The sequence below is a fragment of the Musa acuminata genome, chromosome BXJ1-2, assembly GCF_036884655.1.
Source record: "Musa acuminata AAA Group cultivar baxijiao chromosome BXJ1-2, Cavendish_Baxijiao_AAA, whole genome shotgun sequence".
Taxonomy (NCBI): Eukaryota; Viridiplantae; Streptophyta; class Magnoliopsida; order Zingiberales; family Musaceae; genus Musa; species Musa acuminata.
The window spans coordinates 15,710,052-15,729,189 of NC_088328.1; the positions used below are offsets into that span (position 1 = coordinate 15,710,052).

General features: G+C 37.2%; 1 protein-coding gene across 1 annotated transcript; it reads left to right on the forward strand.

Moving 5' to 3' along the window:
- Positions 1-2,487: 2,487 nt before the first annotated feature.
- Positions 2,488-17,930, forward strand: LOC103968993 (uncharacterized). Its single transcript, XM_065087251.1, has 2 exons — positions 2,488-2,646; positions 16,562-17,930. Exon 2 carries the CDS (start codon positions 16,574-16,576, stop codon positions 17,594-17,596), a length of 1,023 nt encoding a protein of 340 aa, XP_064943323.1. The 5' UTR covers positions 2,488-2,646; positions 16,562-16,573; the 3' UTR covers positions 17,597-17,930.
- The last annotated feature ends 1,208 nt before the right edge of the window (positions 17,931-19,138 follow it).

The following is a 19,138-nucleotide window of genomic DNA, read 5'->3' on the forward strand; positions in this document are numbered from 1 at the left end:
CTATTTTAGTGAAAGTGACTTTCACACTTCATATACATAGTTAACATATCATATCAAATCATGAGTTAAGATATCATTAGATGCATAATTTCAAGGTATATCATGTATGATTCCAAAACATTAAAATTTTAAATCCACATAACTTCTTCACTTTTGTTGTAACAAAAAGAAAAAAAGTGTAAGTCTTTAGTTCTTTTTTGAAATATGTAAGCTGATAAATATTTGCTACTCTTTCAGATATACAAATTAGCAAGTTTTGCTTCTCTCTAAAATGTGCAAGCTAGCAATTTTTGCTTCTCTTTTGAGATGTGTAAGCTAGTAATTTTTTTTTCTCTTTCTCTCCTTTGTCATTATCAAGAGAAGGAAAAGATATAATGATGTAAAATTTATATCAATATTTAAATCATAACATAAAAGATATTAATATAAAAAATAAATTTAAATAATGAGAGATCAATTTGATGATGAGGTATACATGTCATAAACACAAAGGAGTCTTTTTGAAATAAATAAATCTCAAATTATGAATATCAAAATAGCATGATTCATTTTGATAAATTTTTTTTAGTAAAAAAATATTATGAGATTAAATAGTAAACGATCTTGAATTCTGATAAATTAAGAAAAATTATAATTCATTTGAATAATTTTTCTCTATTGTAAATAGAAAAAAAAACATAGGATTGATGTATCTTCAATCTTTTTTTTAATGAAAAACGAATTTAAACATCATCAAAATCATAAAAAAAACATTGCTACTTCCTCTCCCCGTTACAAGCTGAAACAGATCTCTCTAGGAAGCTCTTTCGTAATAATTTTGTAAGCTACTGCTTGGTCCCTTAGATCCATCTTCTCCGATATTTTGAAGTCGGCTGATGCGGTCAACACAGTAGAATTTTAGTTTTTGCCGAGAGAATTAAACTAACTGCACCGCACATATTCTTGCCAAACACATAAAATATTACTCCTATAATATAGTTAGATATATTCTAATTTCAGTATTACAGACGTATTGTTAAGTCTCCTCCTATCGCCCAAGTCTTACAGCCGACTCCCATGTTCTTCCTACACCGATCTTGAAATGAAGGCACAACCTAGTTGACTCTATAATACTTGGTAAGACAACTGAATCGAAGATTAACAATAACCACTTGGATCCCTTTACTGAAAATTCATATCATGTTACCAATTTATGTATATGACTCGAAGGCATGAGTCTTAGTTATGTACCTTAACTTCATAATATCGACAAGTGTAGAGTTAAGGAAAGAGAGAGAGAGAGAGAGTTCCATCACCATCATTATATCACATACAGATCTCACTATGACGACACATTTGAAACAAACTTATTTAAAAATTAAGAAAAGAAGTCAAAGTGATAATTCATGCGAAAAGCCAATAAGACTCAAATCTCGATCTGTAAATTGCACATATATTCATAGACTCAAATCTATGAAGTGTTTTCTATAATGTTTGCTTGTGAATCACGAGTGAGGCGTTTTCTCTAGCTCGTTTTCTCTTTTGTGGGTCCTAAGGGACCATGGGAGGCTTCGAGGAGGCTGACCTTTGTGGACGGACACGTAAGGGTGACGTACGACTTAGGCAAAATCAGTTAAGTCCGTGATAGATGGTTTTATAGAAAAAAAAGTGATAGTTCCATCACCATCATTATATCACATACAGACCTTACTATGGCGTCACATTTGAAACTAGGTTTCACTGAAATTATGAGACAAACTTATTTAAAAATTAAGAAAAGAAGTCAAAGTGATAATTCATGCAAAAAGCCAATAAGACTCAAATCTCGATCGGTAAATTACACATATATTCATAGGCTCAAATCTATGAAGTGTTTTCTAGAATGTTTGCTTGTGGATTTCGAGTGAGACGTTTTCTCTAGCCTGTTTTTTCTTTTGTGGGTCCTAAGGGATCATGGGAGACTTCGAGGAGGCTGACCTTTGTGGACGGATACATAAGGGTGCCGCACGATTTAGGAAAAATCTGTTAAGTCCGTGATAGATGGTTTTATAGAAAAAAAAGTGATAGTTCCATCACCATCATTATATCACATACAGACCTTACTATGACATCACATTTGAAACTAGGTTTCACTGAAATTATGAGACAAACTTATTTAAAAATTAAGAAAAGAAGTCAAAGTGATAATTCATGCGAAAAGCCAATAAGACTCAAATCTCGATCGGTAAATTGCACATATATTCACAGAGATATAATTCATGTGACATCATCTATCTATTGAAATAAATTGAAATAATTCATTTGATATATTGAAATAAATTTGATGAAACAAAATTGTCAAGAGTTGAATTCAAGCACTATTTAAAGTTTTTTTAGTAATATTTTAGTTACAGAATTAATAATTTTTTTTCATTATACTATTTACAATTGTATAACTCTTTTTATCTTTTCGTACTTACTAAATTTCAATTCTATTCGATTTTTCTTTCGTTTCTCTTTTCTTTTTCGTGTTTCTTCTTTTCCTCTCTGAGCAGCTCAGCCCCTCTTCTTTTCTTCTCTCTTCTTTTCTTCCGAGGGAAGCTACGAGTCTGCCTTGTGGTCTCCGCCTTCCGCTTTCGCCGCTCCGCCGTCCGCCTTCCGCCTCGGTCGCACTGCCCCGCCTAAGAGGTAACTCCTCCTCCCCTCCCCCATCCATCCTCCTCCTCGGGTTGCAGCTGGGGACGGTTTAGCCGGTTCGAGCTGATCCTTGAGCGGATGGGCCGATCCGCTCCAATTCGAGCAAACCGTCGGTGCGAATTCAGAGTCCCCACATTATCGCTCTTCTGGGATTCAACGAGCCCGATCCCTCGGCGGATCGGTCAAGTTGGAAACCTTGATTCTATAGAAGCAATAAACTGATCTGGCCGCAACCATTTGTTGTTCAACGTTTACTATTAATTCTCAAACGTTTCATTTCACGTTTGTCATCTGAGGCTCAATTTCATGCGTTCATCTCCGTTGCGGATCCCTGTTCCGGGATGGTCAATACTGTAAATGGTATGACAGGCTTGCTGCTAATCACCGGTTCGACCGAATGCCACTGGTTGGTAGTCGATTGACTGATTAGACCATGATTGCAGACCATTTGTTTGTTCAAATGCCCCATAGGAAAAAGCACGATGCCCTAAGGTTTGAGGCACGCAAGATTTCTGGGTTCTAGGTTGCAGATCATTTGATACAATATTGATGGTGGGTTGGGCCCTGGTTACCCGATCGTTGAGTTCATTTCAACAGTAGGTTTGTCCGGATGTGACCCCGATCTCACAAAACAGAGTGCATGACAGATAAGACCACCTCCTACATTGTCTTTCCTTAGATGGGTGGAGCAAGTCAAGGCATATTTTGACCTGATCTTAAGTATAAATGGATATTTGGCCTGATCTGAAGCACTGATCAGGTCATCTTTGCTTTGATTTAGAGTCCCTGATCGAGGTAATCTGGTTATGGCAATTGTGGTGGCCTAATTGAAGTAGTTGACCGGAACAAATTTGGGTCATTGGCGATCAGAGTAGTAGAAGCTGCCTCAGTCCAGTTGTTGGTGTTTTTGGGTCCCCATGACTGGAGTCATTGATTGTGACACTATTGGGCTGTGGATGATCAAAATAGCAGAAGCTGTCTGATGATTGTGGTGGTGTTGGACCGCCAGTAGTCAGAGCCATTGACTGATTTTTTTTAAGCTGTCGACAATTGAGGCTATAAAAACCTTAGTTCAAAGAGCCTTGGTTGGAAGTCTGGCTTCGATGGAGGGACCTTTCTTCTAACTCTAGATGACGGTTAGGTCCGATCGTCTTAATTGGTGGGAGGCTGGAAGCCAATTTAGGCCTTGTTTTGCGACTTTCAAGTGTTGAAATGGATCATGCTGATGATGCTATGGCTTGCAAGATGGAGGCTATTATTGTAGGATCTCCTAGTGATATATAATAAATCAATAGTGAATGGGAATTGAGAGAGCTAGGGAGTCCGCTAGTGGGTGGAGAGATTCCCCTTACAGCTTACCCACCCTGCCCTTTATAGAGGCAGGAGATTTAGCAAAGGCAGCAACAAAGACATTGCTGTTAGGCAAGCAAACTGTGACATGTGGATGATGATTGAATGAGCATTATGTACAATATACAAGCCACATGGATAGGGTATACATTATCCCTAACACTAGCCACCATTAGAATTATGGTCATTGTCATCTTCACACTACTACAACACCACAGTTACACCTCGGCTCCATTAACACCATAATTATTACTGCTATTGTCACAATCATTCCCACCACAACTGCCATCTCCACCACCATTGCAGCAGCATGACCGCCATCCTTACCATGCTATTGTTGTCACCATTACCACTATGAAAGTAGGGATGTTTTGTTTATTGGTAGTGGTTGTTCCCCCAAGTTCTTTTGGAACATGTTCCTTTAAGTTGGGGAACCCTTCTTATAAATGTTTATATGGGTTTTGGTCCATTGCTCACTATAAAGTCCTGTATGATCAATTACCTTTGAAGATTGAGGTTAGGCAGGAGATTTAGCAAAAGCGCCAACTGAGGTGGTGTATTTAGGTAAGCACAAGGTGACATGTGGATGATGATTCAATGAGTAATATATACAACATGAAAGCCACATGGATAGGGTGTACATAACCCCTAACAATAGCCACGACTAGAATTATCGTTATTGCCATCATCGTGACTAGACCTAGGCTCCATTAACACCATAATTGTTACTGTTATTGTCGCTATCATTACCTCCATAATCTGAAAATTGCAATAACCAGAAATAAATAAACCAATATTTTCCTAGTATAACTTAAAATAAAAAAAGAAGATTCTAATGCAACAATTGTTCTTGCATCATTGTGATGTACAAGTTAAGGAAACACTTTTTGTTATTCGAATATACTAATATTAGTATTGCTCTAATTGTATTCATGCCTTTTAAAGATTAAATGTTGTTTTTTCTCTAAGAAATTCGATGCAAAGTTACATTTAAAGGATAATATTCCTTTTCTTGTTACCTTTTCTTCACTATAATAGGCAATGAATGCCTTTTCACCTAGATAGGTAAGAACCGGATGGTAAGTACCAGCTTGGGCATAAACTCGTACGTAGAATCCCTTCGCTTTAGGAAGATCGATCCAACCAATAAAAAAAAGAAAAAAAATTAATTTAATAGGTTACGACTCGCATTTGCGAGCCTTCTTCTCGAGCCCTCTTCCTTGACACACACCTAAGTCATTGTTATTGCTTGTCATTGCCATTGTCGTTACTTGTTACGGATTTAACATGTTTTGCCCAAGTCATACGATACCTTTGTATGTCTATCTATAAAGGGTTAGCCTCTCCGTAACCTTACAAGTGCCCCTAAGGACTTACAAAAGAGAAAATGAGTTAGTAAAAACATTAAACTTGAGATTCCATAAGTAGACATTTCAGTAAGCACTTGATAGGCAATGCAAAATACAAGGATAAACGTTATAAGCTCGAAACGGTTGTGTAACAAAGGGTCTAAGGTAATATATCACACTTAAAAGTCCCTATATATAAGTGGCTATATGACACTGCTATGGAGCCAAGCAATGAACTAACATAAGATCCTACTCCAAAGGCTTATCTATTCATGTGTCACCCGGGTAGCTCCAAGGTACTGAGATAGATAATATTTCTTACGTCTCTCTATACATGGAAAACATCCAAAATGGTTGGCTGAAGGCCCTTTTTTGGGGTAGTTTCAATGATTTAAAAAGCGGCATATGTAAAGATCCCAAAATGCTCGAAGCGCTAGATGCTTGCCCAAGCAAAGCGAGGCATTCTGAAATATTAAAATATAAAAAATATATAATACAATTGGTAAATATGATTATATAAATAAAAATATGATATTAAATTAAAAATATCTAATAAAAATATCAAGTCATATTATCGATCTTCTAATAACAAAAATGTCAAAAGACTCAAAACAATAAAGTTTTATATCAAATTCAATCATCATTATAATCAACATCGTCATTCTCAAATATATCAATTTTCTCTTCCTCTTGTCCATCTTCATTAAAATAGGTTTCCTCCTCTTCAACAATGGTGGGAGATGAACTTGAGGCTTTTGCACTCATTTTTGCCTTCATCATTTGTCTTGTATATATCTGTAATTCTCCAACACTTGAGACTCTTGCCACATCTCCTCATGTCAAGCTATCATCTTCAAATACAAGCTCATCTTTGACATCTTACAAGTTCGCACATATTTTCTCCACCAACCACTCATTTAAATCATTAATGTCTGGCAATAAGATTGGATCAATGTTATTTTGCAAATCATGATGAGCCTTCAATGGTTGATTATATTTTATATAAATCAGATCTTATAATTGTTGATGCTTTAACTGATTTTTTCTCTTTGTATGAATCTGTCATATCATATAATTTTAAAATATATTAATATCTCTATCTAAAAAAGAATAGATTAATTAAAACAAAAATATCCTGTGATCCTTACATGTTTAAAGATACTCTAGTTTCGCTCACAACCTACAACACTACAAGTCAAACTAAGAATTTTGATAGTCAATTATGCAAGTTTGGGGTGGAATTTTTAAATAGACTCTACCTTTCAACTACAAAATTTATTTTATTATTAACAATAACATAATATACATGAAATTATTTGTATAAATTTATAAATACCTGGGGATATAGTTGTCCTGGATCGAATTGTCATCGGAATTTCAAAAAGACCAGCGACATTCTTATATAAAGATAATTCACGTAAGATCTTATCTTGCACCTTAAGGCTTGGAACTAATCTTGCAATGCACATATATAACCAATTTATAATTTCTGTATCAAACTGAATGGAGGTGTTGTTATAAAAGAATTCTAGATTCAAATAATATCTTATTGCATGCAACAGACGATGAAGTTGACAAGTTCATCTTTCGTTAATGATTGTAAATATTTTCTTATATTTTTTTATATTTCTATCAAAAGACTTTTGAATCATCTCCTTTGCTCTATTCACAGCCTCATAAATATATTTCATTACAGGCTTTTTTTCATTATCTGCCAATCGAATGAATCGAACAAGAGGGCCCATTACCTTTAACATATAAACTATAAGATTCCAAGAGAATGACATTAAGATGATATCACCGGCCCTCTTGTCTTTTACTTCTTTTGCCCATTTGCTTATCACCCATGTATCTGAGGTAAATATGTTTCTCATGTTATGTTTTTGACGATGCATACTCCGTAATGTCAAAAGGAAAGTAGCAAATTGGGTGACATCATATCTTACAAATTCTTTATTGCTTATTAATTCTCTTATCATATTTAAAGCTCTAATGTGATTATAGAGAAATTCAATGACAAATATTGTCCTTTTTAAAGTCTTCTTGATGTCAAGAATCTTTTCAATATTCTCCAACATTAATCAATGTAATGTGCCGCACATGGAGTTAAATATAAGTATTATTTTTTTGCTTTAAGTAATTTACCTAAGACAAAAGATAACAAAATTGATAAGACTTATGAGTCATATAGTTCTTCTATTCAAATTGAAGATAGAGTAATTAAAAGATTAAAAAAATCAAAACATAAATCTTACCAGCTAACACATGATTGCTTCCATTGTTGATTATAATTTGGATAATATTTTGTTCACCGATGTCTTTCATAAATTTGTTAAGCAACTAATATATCTTTTCTTTAGATTTCATAAAAATTGATGCATCTATTGACTTTACAAACATGGTTCCTAAAGAACGGTTGACCATAAAATTAATTATACTCTTATGTCTCCTGTTGGTCTATGTATCTGACATAATAGAGCAACCATGTTTGACCTATGATTCTTTGTGGCCCTTTAATAAGTCATTTGTAAAATCCAACTCTTTCTTCAATAATGAAGAGTTGTGACGACAGTAGTAGCGGTGAAGAAAGCTTCAGATGATCGCAACAGCGGAGGAAGCTTCGAACGACAGCAGTTGTGATGGAGGAAGCTATGGACGCCAGCAGTGGCGATGGAGAAAGCTTCAAATGGCGACGACGGAAGCTGCGAACGATGACGTCGTGGGCGGAGGAAACTTCATAGTATTGGAGGAAGCTGCGGTCCTCTCCCTTGACAGTGGAAGGAGCTGCACATGGGAGCAACAATGATCCTATGTGTCGGCAGCGAAAGCAACGACAGAGGAAGCATTGGCAGCAGAGGTAGTTGCTGCGCTAGGGTTTATGGCTTAGGGTCACACGAGGGTCGGGGGGTGAGTTTTGTAATTATAGTAATATTGTGTAGCTTAGTTGGTTCAATCGAGCCAACTAGTTACTGTTTAACTAAACCAGACTAAATAGTTTGGTTCAGTTGCATGGCTTCAACTGCGCACTTGTCCAAGGTGTCGGACGCTTGGGTTCAGGTGAGCGCCCAGGCGGTACTTCACTAAAGCGCGTCGCTTGGTCAATTTGTGAGGCGCTCAAGCCTCGCCTCGCCTCACCTCACCTGAGCGCCTAGGCGAGTGCCCGAGCACCTATTTAAACCCTTGGGTAGTTTTGCATCTATGTGACAATCACACACATGTTGTGTTTACAAGCTTGAAACAATCACAAAACCCAACTAAAATGGGGCTATTAAGCTTATTGCAAGCCCCTTACATGCTGCGTAAAGTATGAATAAAACCTAAAAGCACGGACATACACAGACATTACATCGAACACCTTTTCTACGAACTTGTCCATGACACGTCCCTAGTTGTCATTTTGAGTATGTTTCCTCTTCTCCTCGTCTTCTGTATCCTCCTCCCCTCTTCCTCAACCACTTCCTTTTCCTTCATATACCTCTTCCTTCCTCCCATGGTTCGTTGTGCTGGCCTATACCGTGCAGTATGTATTGGTCCGATTGGGGACTGACATGCAGATCGCCATATACCGAGTGATTCATAACAGGGGCGATACAGGGTCTGTACCGATCGAAATGGTCAAAATCCAACCATTACCGACCTATACCGATTAATAACGATCGAATTTCAATCAATACTGATCAATTGTTAGGATTTGTTGATTTCAAACGGTCTATTTGATTGTTTGAACCAGATCTAAGGGTTTTTAAATTCTTTCTACCCCCTTATTCTCTCCCCTTTCATTCTCTCTAACTCGTCTACTCTCAATTTTTTTAAATGGTTCGGAACATACCACAAGCTACTCCTCAAAGTCCGAAAAAGATACGTTCCATTATTCTTTTCTAATTTAGTTTATTTTTGCTAAAATTATACTAAATTTATATTTATTTTCAACTTAAAAACCCTAATCTGACTTTTTTCTATTTTAAAAGAATTTTTGGAACTATTTTGACCATTTTTCCATGTCGTCGGTACGACCCATCATTTCGACACATGATATGTTAGTACGAAACAATATGTACCATACTGTCGGTCGATCGGTACACTAGTACAGGCCAGTAAGGCGAACCTTGCTCCCTCTTTCCTCCTCTTCCTCTATTGCCTCCTCTTCTTCTTTCCTCTTCCTCCACTCTCTTTTTCTTCCTCCCACATTCTCCTTTCTCGTCCACCTTCCTCTTCCTCTAATGCCTCTTCTTCTTCCTTCTTCCTTCTCGTCTTCCTCCATCGCCATCTATTTTATTGGTATATATCGATGTTTTGTGTTGGTATATCAGTATTGATTGATCTGTATCAATTCAACCAGGGATTGATATGATCGGTCAGCATGCGACAATATTCCTTGATAATAGGACAAACTAGTTTAAAGTAATAAATGGTCCATTTACTTAAAACTTGTACATGATTATTTATAAGATTCTTGTCTATTCATGTTTATGTACAACTATGTGGAAATGGGTTAATTTTTTCATGTATTGAGATATCCTATATTAATTCATTGCCCAAGACAACATTTGTGCATTATCCCAAATTGCTTGGCTCTGATAGTAAAAACTCCGTCACACAAAATGGAGATTAGTGATGCCAAATATTTCATCAAATTTTTTGTAATATCTATTTCCTCTGCTTGTATGATGCTTTGGAGATAACACAACATCTTGATCAATATGTCATACTAAGATTGAACCAAATTGTATTTTATCTAAGTTGTTGGATTGTTAATATGAAATAGAACTTTATTAACACTTTGGTGTTTTGAAATGATTGGTTATATGAATTTACTTAGACCATAGACCTTGTTCCATCTAAATTGAATTTTCTATTGATCTTCTCCCTGACACTGCACCAATTGTTACACCTCTCTATAGAATGACACGAATTGCATAATAGAAGTTAAAGAAACAAATATAGAAGTAATTGGACAAAGGCTTCATTCAATCAGGTGCATCAGAAGGAGGATGGATGTATGAGGTTGTTTATTGTTTACAAATAATTCGACCAGGTGACCAAATATCCCTTTCTCGATAAATGATTTGTTTAATTACTTCAGGACTCTAATATATATTCAATGATTGACTTAAGGTATGTATATCACCAACTGAATATAAGAGATGAAAATATATAAGAGACTATATCGAGAATGAGATAGTCACTAGGAATTTCTAATGATGTCTTTTGGGTTAACCATGACACCAAGTGCCTTGAATCATATGAATAAAGTCTTTCATCCATATTTAGATAAATTTGTGATTGTGTTCATCGATGATATTCTTATATATTTCGAGAGTAGGGCGGAGCATGAACAATATCTTAAGACAATTCTAGAAGTTTTAAGGCATTCAAGTTGAACGAGTGGAAATTTTGTTTCAATGAAGTTATGTTACTCGAGCATGTGATATCTAGTGTAGGTATTTCTATTAGCCCATAAAAAAATATAGTTATGAAGCCAGTGATTGCAAAAGGCGCTCGCCTAGGCGCTCGGGCGAGGCGAGGCGAGGCCCGAGCGCCTCGCTAATGTCCCAGGCGGCGCGCTTCAATCAGGCGCCGCCTAGGCGCTCGCCCGAGCCCAGGCGCTGGGCACTTCGGGCGAGCGCCTGGGTAAACCGAACCAGAATTTTAGGTCTGGTTCGGTCCTGGTTCGGTTGTTAGTTGGTTCAATCGAACCAACTAAACCAATATAACCCCAACCCTAACCCTAACCCTAACCCAACACTAACCTGTTGCCGCTGCCGATCCCGATCCCGATCCCGATCGCGATCTCGTCGCTCGCTGCCGCTGCTCGCCGCTGTCGCTGCTCGCGCCTCTCGCGAGCCTTCCCGCTGCTCGCGCCTCCCGCGAGCCCTCTCGCTGCTCGCGCCTCCTGCGAGCCCTCCTGCTGCTCGCGCCTCTCGCGAGCCCTCTCGCTGCTCGCGCCTCCCGCGAGCCCTTTCGCTGCTCGCATCTCCTGCGAGCCCTCCCGCGAGCCTTCCCGCTGCTCGCGCCTCCCTCGAGCCCTCCCGCTGCTCACGCCTCCCGCGAGCCCTCCCGCTGCTCGCGCCTCCCGCGAGCCCTCTCGCCTCTTTCGATCCCTCCCGCGAGCCTTCCCGCTGCTCGCGCCTCCCTCGAGGCCTCCCGCTGCTCGCGCCTTCCGCTCCCTTTCCCTTTCCCGCTGCCGCTGCCGCCGCTCGCCGCTGCTGCTGCTGCTGCTGCCGCCGCTCGCCGCCGCAGCTGCCGCTGCTCGCCGCTGCTTCCTCGTTTCTCCGTCAGCAGGTTTATACTGTTAATGTGATTATATTTATTAATTATATTATATATTTTTATATTTTTATTTAAAATTTCAAATAATTATATTTATTAATTATATTTTATATTTTTATATTTTAGCGCCTCGCTTCGCTCGGGCGAGCGCCTGGGCGAGCGCCTAGCGCCTCGGGCGTTTTTGGACCTTGGCGCCTTTTGGCGCCTAGCGCTTTTTAAATCACTGTATGAAGCCGAAACAACCATCTAGTGTCTCAGAGATTAAAAGTTTAATCTTATTGATATTATAGATGATTTAGAGAAAACTTTCAAAAATAGCTGCTCCTTTGACAAATTTGACATTGAAAAATGTAAAAATTTGGAAACACATTCTTTATTTTAGAACTTTTGAAATTTTCACATATAAAAAAGCCTTGTATATATCTTCGTATAAAGAGAGTTGATGATAAGACAACATAGGCAATTAGCACAATCATTTCTAATGTGAGTTTATTTCTTAAATAATTATGATTTCAATATTAGTTATCATCCTAGAAAAGCTAATGTGGTTGTTGATGGCTTAAGTAGGAAGATGTGTTAGACATGTAAGGGTTTGTTTGGCACAATCCTCTTTTTGTGGAAAGAATCAATAAAAGTTAGGAAGAAGATGAATACTTTCATACCATAGCTAAAGAAATTACTCAATGGTGAAAAGAAATTACTCAAGGTTTTTCACCATAATTTCAACGAGGATGTTGTTATTAGATTCCATCAATAACTCTTATGTTTTTGAGAGTCACCTGGTGACTATCACAAGAAACTCATATATTGAGATTTACTATTCATCCTAGGAGTAGCAAAATGTATAGGGATTTGTGTTAGGGATATCAGTGACAATGCATGAAGAGAGAAAACTAAATTCGTCTCCAAATGTTTAGTTTGTTAGCAAGTGAAGGATGAGCACTAAATACATACGGAAATATTATAGAAAATGCCAAAACCTAAATGGAAGTGGGAGTAGGTTAATATGGATTTTGTGTTGGACTACCTAAGACACAGAATGGACATAATGAAATTTGGATGATTATTGATTGTCTCACTAAGTCTATCCATTTTGTTCCCATCAATAAGAGTTATTTATTAGACAAATTAGCAAAGTCATGTCACAGAGATCATTCCATGCCATGGGGTGTTAGTTAATATCATTTTTTATAATGATTCGGGACCCAAATCGAGGTTTTGGGAAGCTTGCAAAAGGCTTTGAGAGCTTAACTGTAATTTAGTAGAGTTTTTCACTTTTTAAACAAATTGTTGATCTAAAAGGACAATACAAATCTTAGAGGATCTTTTAAGAGCATATGTGCCTTGGATTTAGGTAGTAGTTGGGATAAGGATATCCACCTAATAGAATTTGCATTGGAGAAAATGTAAATCACCTGTGTATTAAGATGATGTTGGAGAGCGGAAGTTTCTTGGACCTTAGTTAATTAAAATAGATGCTGTGCAAAGGATTCGATATGGACCGTTGACAACTTGGAGTTGATATAAAAACATATGTAGATCACAGAAGGGATCTAGAAATTTGAGGTTTGGTTCACGTCTTTTTGAAGTATCTTGACAAGAGGAGTTATGAGACATGGTTGGATGGTTAGCTCTTAGATTTTTTTAGCCCTTTCGAAATCTTGTAGAAGATCAGTTTGTTGTTTATCGATTAATCCTACCCCTTGCACTTATATGCATTCATGATGTATTTCATGTCTCGATGCTTAAAAAATATAGCAAGGATCCATCTCATGTTATCTCATATTAGCTGCTATAGTTGAAAGATAATGCTAACTTTCTAGAGCATGTTTTGAGGAAGGTTATGCCATTAATGAAAGTTCGATGGTAGCACCATTTGGACCAATTAACCACTTGTGAAAGGAAGAGAATGTCAAAATATAGTACCAACATCTATTTTTTTTAGGTAAATCAATTTTGGAAACCAAAATTTCATAATAGGGGAGGAATGTAATCGTTGAAAGATTTTAATTTATTTTTTAAAATTAAAATATTATAAATTAGGATCTTATCTTGGATATGTTAACTGTTTCCTTATTTGGTAGGTCTGCTTAAGAAGTTGTTTTCTCATGGGAATGTAATTTTTTATTCACGATGATTAGGTATGGTTAAGATTAAATAAAATAAATAATTAATAATTCCGAAAAATATCATATTTGGTTTCCTTCCTTGAAGTGAGAATCCAACCCTCTATAAGTTAGGCCTTAGTTTCCTGTCAGCTTAGGAGATTCTAAGGGAGGAAGATATTTTTAGAGATGTAGGTTCTTCAATTCTCTCTTTTCATTTCTTTTTAATTTCGAAATTGTTAATTCAAAAATTTGCTTGTTCATGATTTTAAAGATTAAAGGTATGTTATTGATTTATGATTTCAATATTATGATTTGATTAATGATACATGATTCATGTTTAAAATTTTGTTATATATATATGTTTAGTAGTTGATTTATATTGTTGTTCTTACATGACTTTCTAAATAGTTAAAATATTCATGTTTTAAATACAGCTTTTATGATACTGTAAGTATAGGGTTTTTATTTTATGTTTAAATAATTAATTATGAACTTAATTATTGATTACATAATCTTATCTTCTCTGTTCATGATACATGTCTTAAATTTTTAAATCAATCAGTTTTAATTGCCTAATTAAAAATATTGAAATTGAAACTGATTTGAGGGTTCGACCTAGCAATAATCAGGTACGAACAGAGTCAGGCCGATAAATCAGATTGAGTTAACCTAGCTCAACCAATCCTAGTGGCCAACGCCAATTGCTCGTGTGTGTGGGTAGGACCTAGACTTGTGGCTTGATCTATGTGACTTGGAGTCTATGGCATGGGGTGGCTCGTCCAAGTGGCTCAACAGAACCCAATGCAACGCAGAGGCTCGACACGACTATGGTCTGCAATGAAACTTGAGGCCTAACCCAGTATGGCCTATGGGTCCTCATATCCGGTGACTTGCAACCCGACCTAGCATAGTGCAGCTCAGCCTAGCTAGGCCTGGCATCTTGTGTGGCTTAGTGGCTTGGTAGCCTGTGACCCGGTGTGGCGTGTGGCCCAATGTCGCCCAACACGTGTGGCCCAAGTGTGAAGCCCCAAGCACGGCTCAACATTGTGGCTCGGCTAGTGCAGGTGTAGTTTGAGCCCAACTTAACCCCTTGTTGCAACCTAATTTGGGCTAGGCCCATGGCCCGTAATGGCCCAATGGCTGTGACCCTGTGTAGGCCAGTCCGTGGCCCATTATGACCAGGTTTGTGCCCTATACAGTGGCTGAACCAAATCGATCTGGTCGTTTCAAATTGGTCTAGGGTGATTCTGAACCAATTCTGTTTAGCCCAAATTGAATCTATTTAAGTCCAACTAGACCAATTTAGTGTGATTGCAAACCAAACTAATGTAAAGGCTAGTTCAATTAGTTTCTAATTGAAATTGATCCGGTTCAAGTTGATTGAACTAATTTGGCTAGGGTTTAAGCCAAATTGAGGGTTGTAATTGGATTGGTACTTTATGATTTGGATGTTTTATGAATTTAAACGGTTTATTGATGCATTTGTTATGGATTTGAATGAAATTGATGAAATTTCAAGGTAAAATTGGACCATGTGATTGATACGACTTATATGAGCCCTTTTATGAGATACAAGAAATGTTTCTTAGCTGGGGGCAAGTAGGGCAGTATACTGGATGATTCTCTATAGGAATTATCAATTATCAAGCTAGACGTTGCAGCTAGATAGTTCCTTTGGTCATTGTTAGGAGGAACGTGTCCCCATGGTAAGGAATTTTATTCTTACATATTTGTTGTTGAAAGTGTGATATGAGTTAATCTTCATCTACTATTGGAAGAATAAAGAGTTCATCTAGTGAAGTGAGACCTTTTTATCCACTATTGGTATGGTGTATAGTTGGGTATTCAGCCTTTGCCAGCTTCTAAGACCTCATGAGACCTAAGACTTAGAACTGAGACATGATGATTTTGATATTGGCATGTGGCATAATTTGATTGGCATTTGCTTATGATTTACTTCGTTTGAGATTTTGTTACATGTTTTGAGAGGATGTTTTAGGAGTTTCCTACTAACAGGTTTGCTTATATCTTTTGTTTTTGTTTTCTGGAACAACCTTATGATATTAACTCCAATTTCGACACAGAGAAGACCTTTATCGTCAGGTGGTCCTGTGAGAAAATTTAGTGTTTTTATGGTTTTTAGTACATGCTAATAGGGCTGATTGTCCTCTTTGTTAGATGATAGTTATTTTGTAGACATTTGAAATTTCTGTTTGAATAAAATTTAGTTTAGTTTTATATTGTTCTAGATTTGATAGTTGCGGAAAGATTGTCACATTTTGTATGTTGTGGAAACGAAAAGAAGTTTAGCGGCAGGATGTGACATATTTAGAAAACAATGGGAGCAAGAGAGAGAGAGAGAGAGTAAAGATGTGAAATAGGAGGGGAGTAGCTTTAGACCTGCCAATGGGTCTTCTTGGATTGGATCACCTGACAGGCTTACTGTCCAGTACAAACTCATTTCAGGGCTTGTGCCCAATGGTAAGTGCAGTATTATCTAGCCTCAATCTGTAGTCAGAACAGTAAATGCAGTCCATACCATACTGGTCCAGATGGTAAAGAATTCCTTCCTGAGGAAACAAATAAAAGGTTGGTGCATAGATGTGAATTTTAAGCCAAATGATTACTGAATAGAAGGAAAATTAATTTTATTTTGTTTATGTGATATCTCAAGTTGGATTCAAATTTGATTGATCCAATCTAAGTTGTTGTAAATGATGTCATCAGCTTCCTCCTCTAGTAATTTTTTGCAGATGAGAATAATTATGTATACTATATCTTTGTAATATATTATTTAATTTTAAAGTGTCTTTGAATATTATTTTACAGATTTTCTCGACAATGGTGAGAAGTTCCGGGGTCCTTCGCAGACTTTCTTCCCGGAAACTCAGGTCAGCTCCGTATACAATTCCTTCAAGGAAGTTCTCAGAGAAGGAAGATGGGTCAAAGAAAACATCAGTGACCTTGGAGAAAAGGGATTGGGAAGATGCCACCTGTTCTGTGTGCATGGAGTACCCACATAATGCTGTTCTGCTGCTGTGCTCTTCTCATGACAAGGGCTGCCGCCCCTACATGTGTGGGACAAGCTACCGTCACTCGAATTGCCTCGATCAATTCAAGAAGGCATATACAAAAATGACAACCTCTCATCACGATCCTCTGGCTGACAACAGGACCCTAGGATTAAATGTGCCACACTTGCTTGCATGTGAAAAGTCTGATATTATGGAGCTTGCATGCCCTTTGTGCCGAGGGCAGGTAAAAGGATGGACTGTGGTGGATCCTGCACGTCAATATCTCAACAACAAGAAGAGAAGCTGCATGCAAGAAAATTGCTCATTTGTAGGGACTTACAAGGAGCTAAGTAAGCATGTTAGGTCCGAGCACCCTTCTGCAAAGCCTCGTGAGGTGGATCCAGTGCTTGAACAAAAGTGGAGGACACTAGAAAATGAAAGGGAGCGACAAGATGTGATCAGTACAATAAGGTCATCAATGCCAAGGTCAGTGGTGTTTGGTGATTATGTGATTGAAATGGGCGACAGCGACCATGATTCTGATGATGAGATCGGTGATGGGTATGGAGATGTTGACTTGGAGACTCGAGGATTTAGTAGGAATATCCTATACTTAATTCTGAGAGCGAGCACAGGTCTGATGAGGCTTCACAGGGACAGTGGGGTATTAGAGGACAGAGGAGATGATCATGAAGGTCCTTTAAACAGCGATTCTGCTGATGCTTATCCCTTGGATGGAAATGATAATGTAGCTCCAGTAATAACTCAGGATAGCGGTATGGATGCCCTGAGATCTGAGAGGCGGCACAGGCGGCGCCGTAGGAGCCGTGGTGAGTTCAGCCGGCTTTAGTTGAAGAACGTGGTTGGCATAAAGTACATATCAAACTCGGTTTGTCGTACCCGATTGTTCAATGTTTATTTGATGTGCTGATTTATATCATAAAACAGAGAAGAAACTGTACTCTTGTATTTTTAAACAGATTTTACTTTCACAGGGTGACCAGTTATGAACACCACAATGCAGTGGTCACCACTTTATTGTGGTATATTGCCACATCACGATTCAATGTTGTGGCGGAAACCATACAAAGATGATGCTCTATCTGTCAAGACGATATCTGAGCCAATGTAATGTAAAGCTGATACATGTGCTTGGAATATAGAGGGGGCATACCATTGCAATATGAACTTTTCTTGTTGCTAAATAGTTCTTGAAATTGTTGTTATTGTTGCCAAATGCCACTGATCTCGTCTTATATGACAAGAAAACGACACAATTCTTTTAACGAGAAGATCCATTTTAACACTAAATATAAAATTTGAAGGGATCAAATAGAAATAATGAAGAATATAATAAATAGCATGATAAAACTATATTATATTAACAAAATAAATATATGATATCATATTAACTTCAAACCATATAGCATAATGGATCTCTTCCTCGAGCAATTTACAAATAATTTGGGACAGATTTGAAGTACTATTATATTATATTGCCAGTGACGTTATATATATATATATATATATCATGAATAATTTTATTCATTAAAATAATCTTTTGTTAGTATGATTTCTGTTCATATATGCATAAAGATGATGATAATTTAAACTAGAAAAATGAACAATTCTGTGGCATGAGGTTGCGTAGTCCAAGTTGTGTGTCTGGTCTTCGTACCATTCGATATTTTTTAAATTATTTTTAAAGAAAATATAGGTATGTATACCATTCATTATATGTAACCAAAATCGACAACACATCAAGATTTAAATCGTTTGCATTACCTATAAATTAAAGATAATGATGCCTCATGCTACTCCTGTGGCATGGTTTTGACTTATTAATTACAAAATCTCATCATAATAAACTTTTAATGGAACAAATCAATTTCATAATTTATCCGGTGGCGTTCTCATCCCCTAAATTTTAGGTTTCTACACGTTACGTGCAATCAACTGGTGGCTATTCCTTGTTTTATTCATGATCTTGTATGCAACTCTGCTTTAAGATATTAATCTTTCTTAGATCAACAATAATTAGGAGTTCAAAATTTGTTCTTCATTCATCATGATGAGTTGCACACTCGATCCTTCCGGACGTTACCCATTTATGCACAGCCTTTATCATCCAACTCATATATATATATATATATATATATATATATAAGGTATTGTTATGAGAATATCTCTAACGATGAGTTTCATATTACATTGAGAGTACTTTTGGTATTTAGTGACAACATACAAATTAAGCATATGAATCATACAACTATACTCATGCTTTGATGCTTATTTGCTACCATATCACCTTGTTCTGGTGCTGCCATGACATGCAAATTGACAAAAGAAGCCCACACAATGGCTCATGCAAAGTCCAAGTAGACACACCATC

Excerpts from the sequence above, each read along its gene's own strand:
- LOC103968993 (XM_065087251.1), top strand. The coding sequence starts at position 16,574 with ATGGTGAGAAGTTCCGGGGTCCTTCGCAGACTTTCTTCCCGGAAACTC.